Source organism: Oncorhynchus tshawytscha, linkage group LG30 (assembly GCF_018296145.1).
Source record: "Oncorhynchus tshawytscha isolate Ot180627B linkage group LG30, Otsh_v2.0, whole genome shotgun sequence".
Taxonomy (NCBI): domain Eukaryota; kingdom Metazoa; phylum Chordata; class Actinopteri; order Salmoniformes; family Salmonidae; genus Oncorhynchus; species Oncorhynchus tshawytscha.
In genome coordinates this window covers 30,624,631-30,638,068 of record NC_056458.1, presented here as the reverse complement: position 1 = coordinate 30,638,068, position 13,438 = coordinate 30,624,631, and the positions used below count along the sequence as shown (strand labels likewise).

The 13,438-nt window shown below is 44.3% G+C and overlaps 1 protein-coding gene across 4 annotated transcripts in view; it reads left to right on the top strand.

The window, feature by feature from the left end:
• The window catches only part of ntm (neurotrimin), a 433,502-nt gene that overhangs the window by 411,096 nt on the left and 8,968 nt on the right, over window positions 1-13,438 (top strand). For all 4 annotated transcript variants that reach the window (XM_024393760.2, XM_024393763.2, XM_024393762.2 and 1 more), the window contains 2 exons: window positions 11,571-11,699; window positions 12,450-12,570. In XM_024393760.2, the coding sequence (XP_024249528.1) occupies window positions 11,571-11,699; window positions 12,450-12,570 (250 nt within the window). The remainder of the gene's footprint in view (window positions 1-11,570; window positions 11,700-12,449; window positions 12,571-13,438) is intronic.

The window sequence follows — 13,438 nt, the reverse complement described above, 5'->3', positions numbered from 1 at the left end:
CGCCGAAAATACAACAGTAGACCTTACAGTGAAATTCTTACTTACAAGCTCTTAACCGAAAATACAGTTTTAAGAAAATACCTAAAAAAAAGTAAGAGAGAAGAATAACAAATAATTCAAGAGCAGCAGTAAATAACAATAGTGGGGCTATATACAGGGGGTACCGGTGTCGAGGTAATTGAGGTAATATGTTCATGTAGGTAGAGTTATTAAAGTGACTATGCATAGATAATAACAGAGTAGTAGAAGAAGGGGGCGGGAGGCAATGCAAATAGTGTGGGTAGCAATTTGATTAGGTGTTTAGGAGTCTTATGGCTTGGGGGTAGAAGCTGTTGAGAAGCCTCTGACCTAGACTTGGTGCTCCGGTACCGCTTGCCATGCGGTTGCAGAGAGATCAGTCTATGACTAGGGTGGCTGGAGTCTTTGACCATTTTTAGGACCTTCCTCTGACACCACCTGGTATAGAGGTCCTGGATGGCAGGAAGTTTGCCCCGGTGATGTACTGGGCCGTACGCACTACCCTGTAGTGCCTTGTGGTCGGAGGCCGAGCAGGTGCCATACCAGGCAGGGATGCAACCCGTTAGGATGCTCTCGATGGTGCAGCTGTAGAACTTTTGAGGATCTGAGGACAAATGCCAAATCTTTTCAGTCTCCTGAGTGGGAAAAGGTTTTGTTGTGCCCTCTTCGACTGTCTTGGTGTGCTTGGACCATGTTAATTTGTTGGTGATGTGGACGCCAAGGAACTTGAAGCTCTCAACCTGCTCAACTACAGCCCCATTGATGAGAATGGGGGCGTGTTCGGTTCTCCTTTTCCTGTAGTCCACAATCATCTCCTTTGTCTTGATCATGTTGAGGGAGAGGTTCTTGTCCTTGTACCACACGGTCAGGTCTCTGACCTCCTTATAGGCTGTTTCCTAACCTTAGCTCTAACCGTAAGATAATTTTAACCAATTCTAAAATGTTATATTGTTTTGCATGTCAGACATGTACCCTTAGTTTTCCCCCTAAAAAAGAGTCACTTCAACATTGTGTCTCGGTGTCCGTTATTTTGTTATGGACATTTCTCTGTTTTAATTGTATTCAGCAAATCAAATCTCCCAAATCAAAAATAATTTTACCCAGTGGTGTTTTTAATACTTTTTACTACCAAATGTGCTTTTGCCAAATTGCCACGCTGCCATGGATTCATTGATATAAAATAATGTCAACATCAATATTCACCCCAGCTAAACCTTTGAAAGCTTAAACCCAATACGTTAATCTCAAAATGCTCATTGTTCATGGCATCTATGATAATGCTTAAATGCAAAGGGACACATGCTCCGGCATAAGTGCCTGATGTGGTTTTCATAGCTCATTGTGAGTTCAAATGAATGCCGATTCTGATGGGTTGAATCAAAGTGAGACTGTCAAAATGCATTATCTTCGCTGCTAAGTCTTTTAATAGAAGTAAGGCAGTGTCATGGTATCTAATAGAACCCCCAGCTATACGTACGGTTTATCCCTCTCTTGTGTTTGTTTTCCATCAAAGAGGATAATAAATCAAAGCTGGCACATACTGTATGATACATTCTATATTCTGTTTTGGAGTCAGTGAAAAATCTCCTAATACAGGGAAAAGTGAGTGCTACTGACATGCAACAGTTATACTGTACCCTCCCCCTGAAAGCAAATCCATCCATTTGTCCTTTACCTGTGCCCCCCTCTCTCTCTCGTAATAATAAGGTAAGTAACCGTACCACAACACTGTCACCTTGGAGAAATTGGATTCAGAGGGTGGCCGCTCAATCTCATACTGTATGAACTGACATTGGCTGCAACCCAACTTGGATTGATACACATCCTTCCCACTTCCTTCCTGCCCTTTCTATCTCCCTCGCTCTCCCTTGCCCTCTCTCTCTATCTTATGTTTTTTCTGTCTTTCTTTCTGTCTCCCTGCCTTCTCTCTCTCTTGCTCTATCAGTCTCTCCCCCTCTCCCTCTGTATTGAGTTATCTCTCCTCTCTCTCTTTATCTACAACCAGAATCTGCCTGCGGCATAAGTGTGGTGCTCCTTCGGTTTTCAAAGACACAGTGAGTGTATGGGAGCCTCGGGAGCAGGCCCCTCATGAGATATGCCAGCCCCCTCCCACCCCCACCTCTCTGCTCTGTGTGGTCTCCTGAGGGTCCTCTATTTCTAAGTCTGCGTCAGTGACTGGGGATACGGTGTGCAGGAGGCTGTTATCTTTGTGGCATCTCGTCTCTCACTTACAGCTTGTCCTCTGCTCCTTCACTATCAAGTACTTGAGTACTGCAGTATTGAGTATTCAGGATTTTCAAGAAGCGGATTGCATTTGAACAGTGTTTATTTGTTTGAGTTCCCCGAAGGTACAATCTATGTTATATTTGATACAAACACAGTTCATTTCAGTATTTCTGACACAAGCTTTCTGTGTTCATAGTTGCACAGTAACGCCTGCAGTCGATAGGAAACTCTGCCTCGGCTGAGCCAACATGTCCCTCACGGCCGTCCTTTAATTTTTCTCCAAACAGGAAGCAGAAGTCCTGCTGGTGCCCTCTGCCGTACGTCGCTGTGTTTTCACTGGCTTTACTGACGCAATGGATGACAGGCACACAGGCCCGTATCGGTAATGAGTGAGGCCATGGCCATGCTAGGGCCCCCAGCCGAGGTGGGATTTGCTAGCTACTTTCCCCCAACGACACACATTTTACGGCAGCCATAAAATGAGCTGGGAACTATTGATTTTATATAAACACCTCCATCTTGGCAATCATGGGCCCTACAAACGGCCTGGGTTGTACTGTAAAAAGCCATACTTAACCTAGACACTTTAAAGTGTGTTAGATTTACTCACGCTGGTCTTTTCTCTGCAAATTGCTTTGTTGGTTATGGTAACTCCTTGTTGACCCCTTTTACATATAGAGACTTGAAGTATGTGTTTAGTGTTGCCTGTACAGTGTACAAGAGTTGAACACGAACACAATTTGTGTCCTCTCTGACCCCTCAGTTAATGGTCAGCCAGGACACAGTCTGGATAATCTGCCATCATTCTGTTGACAGATACCCAGCCTGCTAGAGGGCATATTGTTCATGTACACTCCCCCTGAAAGCATGGTATGGATTCAGATTGCTTTATAAACAGCGTGGTACACATATACAGACATGCAAGTTAGTTTGACATTTCTGAGTGTCTGAACAGAAAGATATAAGGGAAAGCCACAGTCAAGACTTAAACCGCTAATTGCTAGGCAGGCTACATAACATGCCTAAGAACATTTGTTGAGTATTTGCGTCAATAAAACAATCAACTTTTTTCAAACGACTGCACATATGAGCTCTAGTGCTCCAAATGCGTTTTTTTATGAAACAGATACTTAGCTCCATGATGCAGTCTGAATTTGACGTTGCAGTAGTGTTAAAAGAGTTAACAGAGCGAGAGGCTAACGAGAATGACGAAAGACAGCGAGAGAAAGCGGGATGAGGTAGAGAGACACTAGATAGTGAGCGGGGCACAGGAGAAACAAGAAAGACTAGAAAAAAAGTGAGAGAAGGACGAGGCTTTCTGGGCACCTGTGCGTTGTGGGGTCTGTTTGACACCTGTGCGTTCCGAGGGTTCTCCTGACACCCTCGTCAGGTGATCCGAGATCATCCATGACTGCTTTTGTTAATGGCTCCTACCAGGTGGGAGTCACATGTCTGTTCAAACTCAGCAAAGTGAATACATGTGCATGCCATTACTGTCACCCACAATACCTGGGGAGATTTTTCCTAGTGTTATTTTTTTAAAAGATCTTTTTCGACATCAAGTACGTCCTTTGTACTTGACGTTAAGTTCTGTGCATGAAGGAATAAGCCTTCTCCCTCAAGCTTAACTGAAACATTGTATGATTTGCTTTATTGATGTGACAGTGAGGTGAACAGAAACGTGAATACTGAGAGCAGAGCAGTGATGGCTAAAGTGGAACTACAAAGGCAGCTACGCTAATCAATTAGTCATGTTTTCCACAACAAAATGTCAGTTTACAGAATGGTGATGAGTGTGGAGGCAGTTTTAAGTTTTGAGTCAATGTGTTTAAGGAAAGGATAGAGTGAGGAATACAACAGAAATATTCAGACTCCTTGACTTTTCCACATTTTGTTACGTTACAGCCTTATGCTAAAATGTATTCAATTGTTTTTTTCTCTCTTATTAATCTAAACACAATATCCCATAATGACTAAGCAAAAACAGGTTTTTAGATTATTTTTTAAAACATTTTATAAAATAAAAATAAAAACTGAACTATCACAAGTATTCAGACCCTTTACTCAGCAAGTACAGCCTATAGTCTTCTTGGGTATGATGCTACAAGCTTAGCACAACTGTATTTGTGGATTGTCTCCCATTCTTCTCTGCATATCTCTCAAGCTTTGCCAGATTGGATGGGGAACATTGCTGCAGAGCTATTTTCAGGTCTCTCTAGAGATGTTCGATCGGGCTCTGACTGGGCCACTCAAGGACATTCAGAGTCTTGTCCGGAACAACTCCTGCATTGTCTTGGCTATGTGCTTAGGGTCGGTGTCTTGTTGGAAGGTAAACCTTTGCCCTAGTCTGACATCCTAAACGCTCTGGAGCAGGTTTTCATCAAGGATCTCTCTGTACATTGCTTCGTTCATCTTTCCCTCGATCCTGACTAGTCTCCCAGTCCCTGCCGCTGAAAAACATCCCCACAGCATGGTGCTGCTGCCACCACCATGTAGGGATGGTGCCAGGTTTCCTCCAGACGTGACACTTGGCCTTCAGGCCAAAGAGTCTTGTTTCTCATGGTCAAACCAAGCAGGCTGTCATGTGGCTTTTACTGAGGAGTGGCTTCTGTCTGGCCACTCTACCATAAAGGCCTGATTGGTGAAGTGCTGCAGAGATGGTTGTCCTTCTGGAAGGTTCTCCCATCTCCACAGAGGAATTCTAGAGCTCTGTCAGAGTGACCATCGGGATCTTGGTCACATCCCTTACCATGACCCTTCTCCCTCGATTGCTCAGTTTGGTCGGTTGGCCAGCTCTAGGAAGAGTCAAATCTTGGTGGTTCAAAACCTTTTCAATTTAAGAATGATGGAGGCCACTGTGTTCTTGGGGATCCTTCAATGCTATAGAAACATGTTGGGACCCTTCCCCAGATCTGTGCCTCTACACAATTGTGTTTCGGAGCTCTACGGAAGATTCCATTGACCTCATGGCTTGGTTTTTGCTCAGACATGCACTGTCAATGTTATATAGGCAGGTGTGTTCCTTTCCAAATCATGTCCAATCAATTGGACTCCAATTGTTGTAGAAACATCTCAAGGATGATCTGTAAGGACTGACGCCGGGGAGGAGAAGCAGGTACGGGAAGTTGAAAATTTAATGAGGAACAGACAGGTAACGTGACAGGAAAAGAGTCAGCACACGGGTAAACAAGGACAATCAATGCAGAAGCAGGGAACAGAGCGGGAAACCAGACAGATATAGGGAAGGTAATGACAGAGATAATTGAGTCCAGGTGAGTCCACTAATCGCTGATGCGCGTGACGGGGGAAGGCAGGTGTGCGTAATGATGATGGCAGGTGTGCGTAATGATGATGGCAGGAGTGCGCAATGCTGGGGAGCCTGGTGCCCTTGAGTGCCAGGGGGGAAGAGTGGGAGCAGGCGTGACATGATCAATGGAAACAGGATGCAGCTGAGCTCAATTTCAAGTCTCATACCAAAGGGTCTGAATACTGAAATAAGGTATTTCATTTTTTTTCTACATTTGCAAAACAACTGTTTTTGCATCTTTATTATGGGCTATTGCGTGTAGATGTTTTATTTAATCAATTTTAGAATAAGGCTGTAACGTAAAAATGTGGAAAAAGTCAAGGGGTCTGAATACTTTCCAAAGGCACTGTATATATAATAATATTTTTTTATCTATACATTTTCAGTTTTCCACAAGACAGACAATATCAGTTGAAGACATTAGTTATTCCCCCACCCTTCAATTCCCTGAAACAAATGACAGATAAACATGGAAAAGTATTTTCATTGTTTCTAACATATGATGTACATATGTCAGCTTATTAAATGATTGATCTAGATTTTTTTTTTAAATCTTTGCTGTACACTGCTGATTTGTGCATGTTCTGGGTTCATCTCCAATTGATTCAGACTTCAACCTTTCCTTCGGTCAGAATCCTGAAACAAAAAAGGGTTAATTGGCAGCTGGCTAGTAAATCAGTTCATGAATTATTGTTGCTTGGAGTCGTGGGAGCTTGCAGTTGAGCTTGACTTAGAATAACATCACTTCTTTCTGATGTAGCCAATAGCTAGGTTTCCATCCAATTGGCGACAGATTTTCATTCAAATATCCAAAATCAGCATAAAGTAAATATGCCAATGTTCCCACCAGTGGTGTTTCCATTAAACTAACTTGTTACAGATAGAAATCAGTGTGATGACGTAGTGCACACAAAATGTACTTTTTTTGCTTAAGTTTTTATCTACCGAATAAAAATATAAAGTTCAATGTGTTTCCATTGCATTTTCAACAAAAACTGTTGCGTTAAATGTGCCTACTCTGGTATTGGCACTTATTCTGGTGACATGATGATTGATGCTTGACTGCCATTTGACAAATAAAAATATTCTTGATCTTATCCATAATAATTTCATCATGTAGACTTGCCTACACAACACAACCTATCCGCACTGTATATGCGAGCTTTTTGCCTAGAGTGGCCCCTCAATATTTATTGGATAGGAGCATCAAGATCACCATGCACTTTCACCACCCTGTGAAGTTCATTATAACTTATTTAGTCTGTAGCCTAATAAACTGCATGATTTCCCAAGTCGTAGTTGGAGGACCACACACCATGTCATCGTGTGACTCCCAAGTTTACTTCAATTTGATGGTTGTTATACTGTATCAATATTTGCGCATAAATGTGTTTCCACTGCTAATTCCTCCTTTGGTCGTCTTTCCTTCCAGTTCTCTGGGGCCAATGACTGGAACGAATTGCAAAAATCTCTGAAGCTCCCTCACCGAGCTAACCTTTAGCTCGGAAAGCTCTTGCCAGATTGTACAAAGCGATTCAAACCAGAGCATACCAGACCTATTTTCTCTCCATATCCCTGGATTCCTACCGCAAGCTCTGAATCTTTTCACCTGGATCATCGCAGCTAGCTAGCTGCAATCCGAGTGACTATTCCTGGCTAACGTCTCTGTCCCGAAGCAAGCACCAATTAGCCTGGAGCTAGCCCATGCTAGGCCCATCTCCCGGCTAGCTGAAGAGGCCCATCAGCCACTCCTGGGCTACATTACCCGGACCCCTTCAACTACCGGTACGGGGCACGGAACCCCACCGATCCTTCACAACTGGATTACCGCCATAATCTGCTCGAGGGGGTACTCAACTGGCTCCTACGTCGCGACGTCTCCTGAATGCCCATCTGCTAGCCACGACCTGCTAGCTGTCTAGAGCATATCGGACTGTTAGCTAATAGGCCCAACGGCCAATTTCTCGGGCCACTATACCTATTTTGCCAATTGGCCTAGGCCCCTTTTACTCAACGAAGCCCTGCTTATCCATCACGACTGAACTACCGACGTAATCTGCCCGAGGTTTTTTTCCCAACAGGCCCCTCCATCGTAACGTCCCCTGAATAACCATCTGCGAGCCTGCTAGCCAGGGCCCACTAGCTGTCTAAAGCATATTGGACTGTTAGCTGAATAGATCCATCTGCCAATTTCTTGGGCCACTATACTTATTTTGCCAATTGGACTTGGACCCCTCTGCTACTCGGAACCCTACTAATCTATCACGACCGGTCTATCGACGTCACCGCACGAGGAGGATAAAACAGACTTTCCTCCATCGCGACGTACCTCTAAGACCATACTGCTAGCTGTCTGAATCGCCGTGTCTCCAGCCAGCCCAACCACTCACTGGACCCCTATGATCACTTGGCTACACATGCCTCTCCCTAATATCAATATGCCTTGTCCATTACTGTCCTGGTTAGTGATTATTGTCTTAATTCACTGTAGAGCCTCTAGCCCTGCTCAATATGCCTTAACCAACCATTTAGTTCCACCTTCCACATATGCGGTGACATCACCTGGTTTAAACGTCTCTAGAGACAATATCTCCTATTACTCAATGCCTAGGTTTACCTCCAATGTACTCATATCCTACCATACATTTGTCTGTACATTATGCCTTGAATCTATTCTATTGCGCCCAGAAACCTGCTCCTTTTACTCTCTGTTCCGAATGTACTACACGACCAGTTCTTACAGCCTTTAGCCGTACCCTTATCCTACTCCTCCTCTGTTCCTCTGGTGATGTAGAGGTTAATCCAGGCCCTGCAGTGCCTAGCTTGACTTCTGTGAGCGTAAAAGCCTTGGTTTCATGCATGTTAACATTAGAAGCCTCCTCCCTAAGTTTGTTTTATTCACTGCTTTAGCATACGCTTGTCAACCCCGATGTCCTAGCCGTGTCTGAATCCTGGCTTAGGAAGACCACCAAAAACACTGACATTTCCATCCCTAACGATAACATTTTCAGACAAGAACTGCCAAAGGGGACGGTGTTAGCTTGCAGAGTTCTGTCTTACTATCCAGGCCTGTTCCAAACAATTCAAGCTTCTACTTTTAAAAAGACACCTTTCCAGAAACAAGTCTCTCACCAATGCCGCTTGCTATAGACCACCCTCTGCCCCCAGCTGTGCCCTGGACATCATATGTGAATTGATTGCCCCACATCTATCTTCAGAACTTGTGCGGCTAGGTGACCTAAACTGGGACCTGCTTTACACCCCAGCATTCCTACAGACTAAGCTTGATGCCCCAAATCTCACACAAATTATCAATGAACCCACCCCCAAATCCATAAACACGGGCACCCTCATAGATATCATCCTAACCAACTTGCCCTCCAAATACACCTCTGCTGTTTTCAACCAAGATGTCAGCAATCACTGCCTCAATGCCTGTATTCGTAATGGGTCTGCGGTCAAACGACCACCCCTCATCACTGTCAAACGCTCCCTAAAACACTTTCTAATCGACCTGGCTCGGGTATCCTGGAATGATATTGACCTCATCCCGTCAGTAGAGGATGCCTGGTTATTCTTTAAAAGTGCCTTCCTCACCATCTTTAATAAGCAAGCCCCATTCAAAAAATGTAGAACCAGGAACAGATATACCCTTGGTTCTCTCCAGACCTGACTGCCCTTGACCAGCACAAAAACATCCTGTGGCGTTCTGCATTAGCATCGAATAGCCACCGTGATATGCAATTTTTCAGGGAAGTTAGGAACCAATATACACAGGCAGTTAGGAAAGCTAAGGCTAGCGTTTAAGCAGAAATTTGCATCCTGTAGCACAAACTCAAAAAAGTTATGGGACACTAAAGGCCATGGAGAATAAGAACACCTCCTCCCAGCTGCCCACTGCACTGAGGCTAGGAAACACTGTCACCACCGATAAATCCACTATAATTGAGAATTTCAAACAGCATTTTTCTACGGCTGGCCATGCTTTCCACCTGGCTACCCCTGCCCCAGTCAACAGCTCCGCACCCCCACAGCAACTCGCCCAAGCCTCCCCATTTCTCCTTCACCCAAATCCAGATAGCTGATGTTCTGAAAGAGCTGCAAAATCTGGGCCCCTACAAATCACCCGGGGCTAGACAATCTGGACCCTCTCTTTCTAAAATTATCTGCTGAAATTGTTGCAACCCCAATGTTGCAACAACCCCCTGTTCAACCTCTCGTATCGTCTGAGATTCCCAAAGATTGGAAAGCTGCCGCAGTCATCCCCCTCTTCAAAGGGGGAGACAATCTAGACCTATACTGCTACAGACCTATTTCTATCCTACCCTGCCTTTCTAAGGCCTTCGACCATTTCAAATCCCACCGTACCTTCTCCGCTGTGCAATCTGGTTTCAGAGCTGGTCATGGGTGTACCTCAGCCACGCTCAAGGTCCTAAAAGATATCAAAATCGCCATCGGTAAGACACATTACTGTGCAGCCGTATTCATTGACCTGGCCAAGGCTTTTGACTCTGTCAATCACCACATTCTTATCCGCAGACTCAACAGCCTTGGTTTCTCAAATGATTGCCTCGCCTAGTTCACCAACTACTTCTCAGATAGAGTTCAGTGTGTCAAATCGGAGGGCCCGTTGTCCAGACCTCTGGCAGTCTCTATGGGGGTGCCACAGGGTTCAATTCTCGAGCCAACTCTCTTCTCTGTATACATCAATGATGTCGCTCTTGCTGCCGGTGATTCTCTGATCCACCTCTACACAGACAACACCATTCTGTATACCTCTGGCCCTTCGTTGGACGCTGTGTTAACTAACCTCCAGATGAGATTCAATGCCATACAACTCTCCTTCCGTGGCCTCCAACTGCTCTTAAATGCAAGTAAAACTAAATGCATGCTTTGCAAGCGATCACTGCCTGCACCCGTCCGCCCGTCCAGCATCACTACTCTGGACGGTTCAGACTTAGAATATGTGGACAACTACAAATACCTAGGTGTCTGGTTAGACCCTAAACTCTCCTTCCAGACTCACATTAAGCATCTCCAATCCAAAATTAAATCTAGAATCGGCTTCCTATTTCGCAACAAAGCATCCTTCACTCATGCTGCCAAACATACCCTCGAAAAACTGACCATCCTACCGATCCTCGACTTCGGCAATGTCATTTACAAAATAGCCTCCAACAATCTACTCAACAAATTGGATGCAGTCTATCACAGTGCCATCCGTTTAGTCACCAAAGACCCATATACTACCCACCACTGCGACCTGTACGCTCTCGTTGGCTGGCCCTCGCTTCATACTCGTCGCCAAACCTACTGGCTCCAGGTCATCTACAAGCCTCTGCTAGGTAAAGCCCCGCCTTCTCAGCTCACTGGTCATCATAGCAGCACCCAACCGTAGCACGCGCTCCAGCAGGTATATCTCACTGGTCACCCCCAAAGCCAATTCATACTTTGGCCGCCTTTCCTTCCGGTTCTCTGCTGCCAATGACTGGAACAATCTGCAAATATCACTGAAGCTGGAGACTCATATCTCCCTCACTGGCTTTAAGCACCAGCTGTCAGAGCAGCTCACAGATCATTGCACCTGTACATAGCCTATCTGTAAATAGCCCATCCAACTACCTCATCCCCATACTGTATTTATTTATTTATCTTGCTCCTTTGCACCCCAGTATCTCTACTTGCACATTCATCATCTGCACATCTACCATTCCAGTGTTTAATTGCTATATTGTAATTACTGGCCTAATTACTGGCCTATTACTGGCCTATTTACATGGCCTATTTATTGCCTTACCTCCCTTATCCTACCTCGTTTGCACACACTGTATATAGACTTTTTTCTACTGCATTATTGACTGTATGTTTGACTGTATTTATTCCATGTGTCACTCTGTGTTGTTGTATGTGTCGCACTTCTTTGCTTTAACTTGGCCAGGTCGCAGTTGTAAACGATAACTTGTTCTCAACTAGCCTACCTGGTTATATAAAGGTGAAATAAAAAATAAAACCTCCACAGGTGACCTGGCATCGGAGGACGAGTACCTGGACATCCCCAGTATCTCCAGACAGAGAGCGGGGACCTACGAGTGCACCGCCGTCAACGACATCGCCACAGATGTCCAGACCGTGGAGATCACAGTCAACTGTGAGTTCAATGTCAACCCAGTCCTGGCATGTATTTTACTAGGAATGAAACGGAAGTAAATGGGCCAAATTGGGGAGGGACTAACACTGAACTTGTCCAATAAGAGAGACTTGTTTTTGTTGCAAAATGTTTTCCATTTGCTACAATGTGCAATAGGCATTCCATTCCCTTCCAGTTTCTCTGAGTCAATGGTCTCATGACCAATAATTTAATATAGATGAATGGATGAAGCTCAGTTTGGGTTAATCTTAACTTTGTTCCAGTTCTCCAGAAAAACTTGTAGGGTTCCATTTACGTGAAATCAGTTTTGATTTGGGTTTAGCTTTATTGTTTTTACACTTCACCAGAAAAACAGTTTGTGAAAGAAAAAATATATATAAGAATTTGTGCTTGCTATACATCATGCCTTATTGGCTGTCTATGGGTAAAGGTATTTGATGCATGTTGCCATAAATTGGTCATTTTAATGTATTTTTAAAAGACAGGAATCGTTGATCTTATTATACTCCCCTTGTAATCATTACAACATTAACTGTGCTCTGAAGTACCAGTTAAATTAAACCCCTCTGCATTTACAAATTGGTTCTCCAAAGAAGAATGGCTTTCAACTTGATTACAGCTGTTCAGATAGAGGAACATCCTTTCTGGATGGACCAAATCCTCGCTCTGCTATTTACACATGACCCTTGCGTGATACTTTGACCCCGTCTCTGGAACACTGATCCCATGAGTGCCCTCGTGTGCCCGTAGATGCCCCCAGTGTGTCAGAGGGCAGAGACGTTGGCGTGACCCTTGGCCAGAGAGGGGTGCTGGAGTGCGAGGCGGATGCAGTACCCGAGGCAGACTTCGAGTGGTACCGAGACGACAGAAGGTAACCCGTTGTGCATGTTTGCAAACATGTTGAATTGCTGCTTTTTCCAGGCTTTTTGATTTTCTTGGAAGTAGATTTTCAAGGTCATTAGATCATCAGCATTTTCAAAGGTGAGAGAGCGAGAGAGTACACTTGTAGAATGTCCGTCCCTATGGTTAGAGACCCAAAGCCTAACGTCCATATCATTTTGTATTACACATCTTACCATTGTACATGGTCAAGACACTGTCATTTCCCCTGCCATTGAACCTGCTTGGAAATTGCAATAAATTATAACATATAGTTAAGATAACAATGACATAAAATGTAGATGTCGTGGTGGTCATCTCAGACTTCCCCAAACCTCTAGCTGCAGTAGGTTTCCATACAAGGAGGTTGTGAGTAACACAAGAGTTGTGTGCATTGTTGTACTCACATGGCTGAGGCAGCTCTACAATGAGTGTACAAAACATTAGGAACACCTTCCTAACATTGAGTTGCACCCCTTTTGCCCTCAGAACAGCCTCAATTCATTGGGGCATTGAGTCAACAAGACTAGATGTTGTTTGGGTAATGGACCATTGTTGATACACTTGGGAAACTGTTGAGCGTGAAAAACCCAGCAGCATTACATTTCTTGACACTCCCGGCATCTACTATCATACACCGTTCAAAGGCACTGTCTTGCCCATTCAACGGCTTACTGCCACACATACACAATCCATGTCTCACTTGTTTCAAGGCTTAAATCCTTCATTAACCTGTCTCTTTCCCTTCATCTACACTGATTGAAGTAGATTTAACAAGTGACATCTATAAGCGATTATAGCTTTCACCTGGATTCACCTGGTAGGTCAATTTCATGGAAAGAGCCGGTGTTCCTATTTTT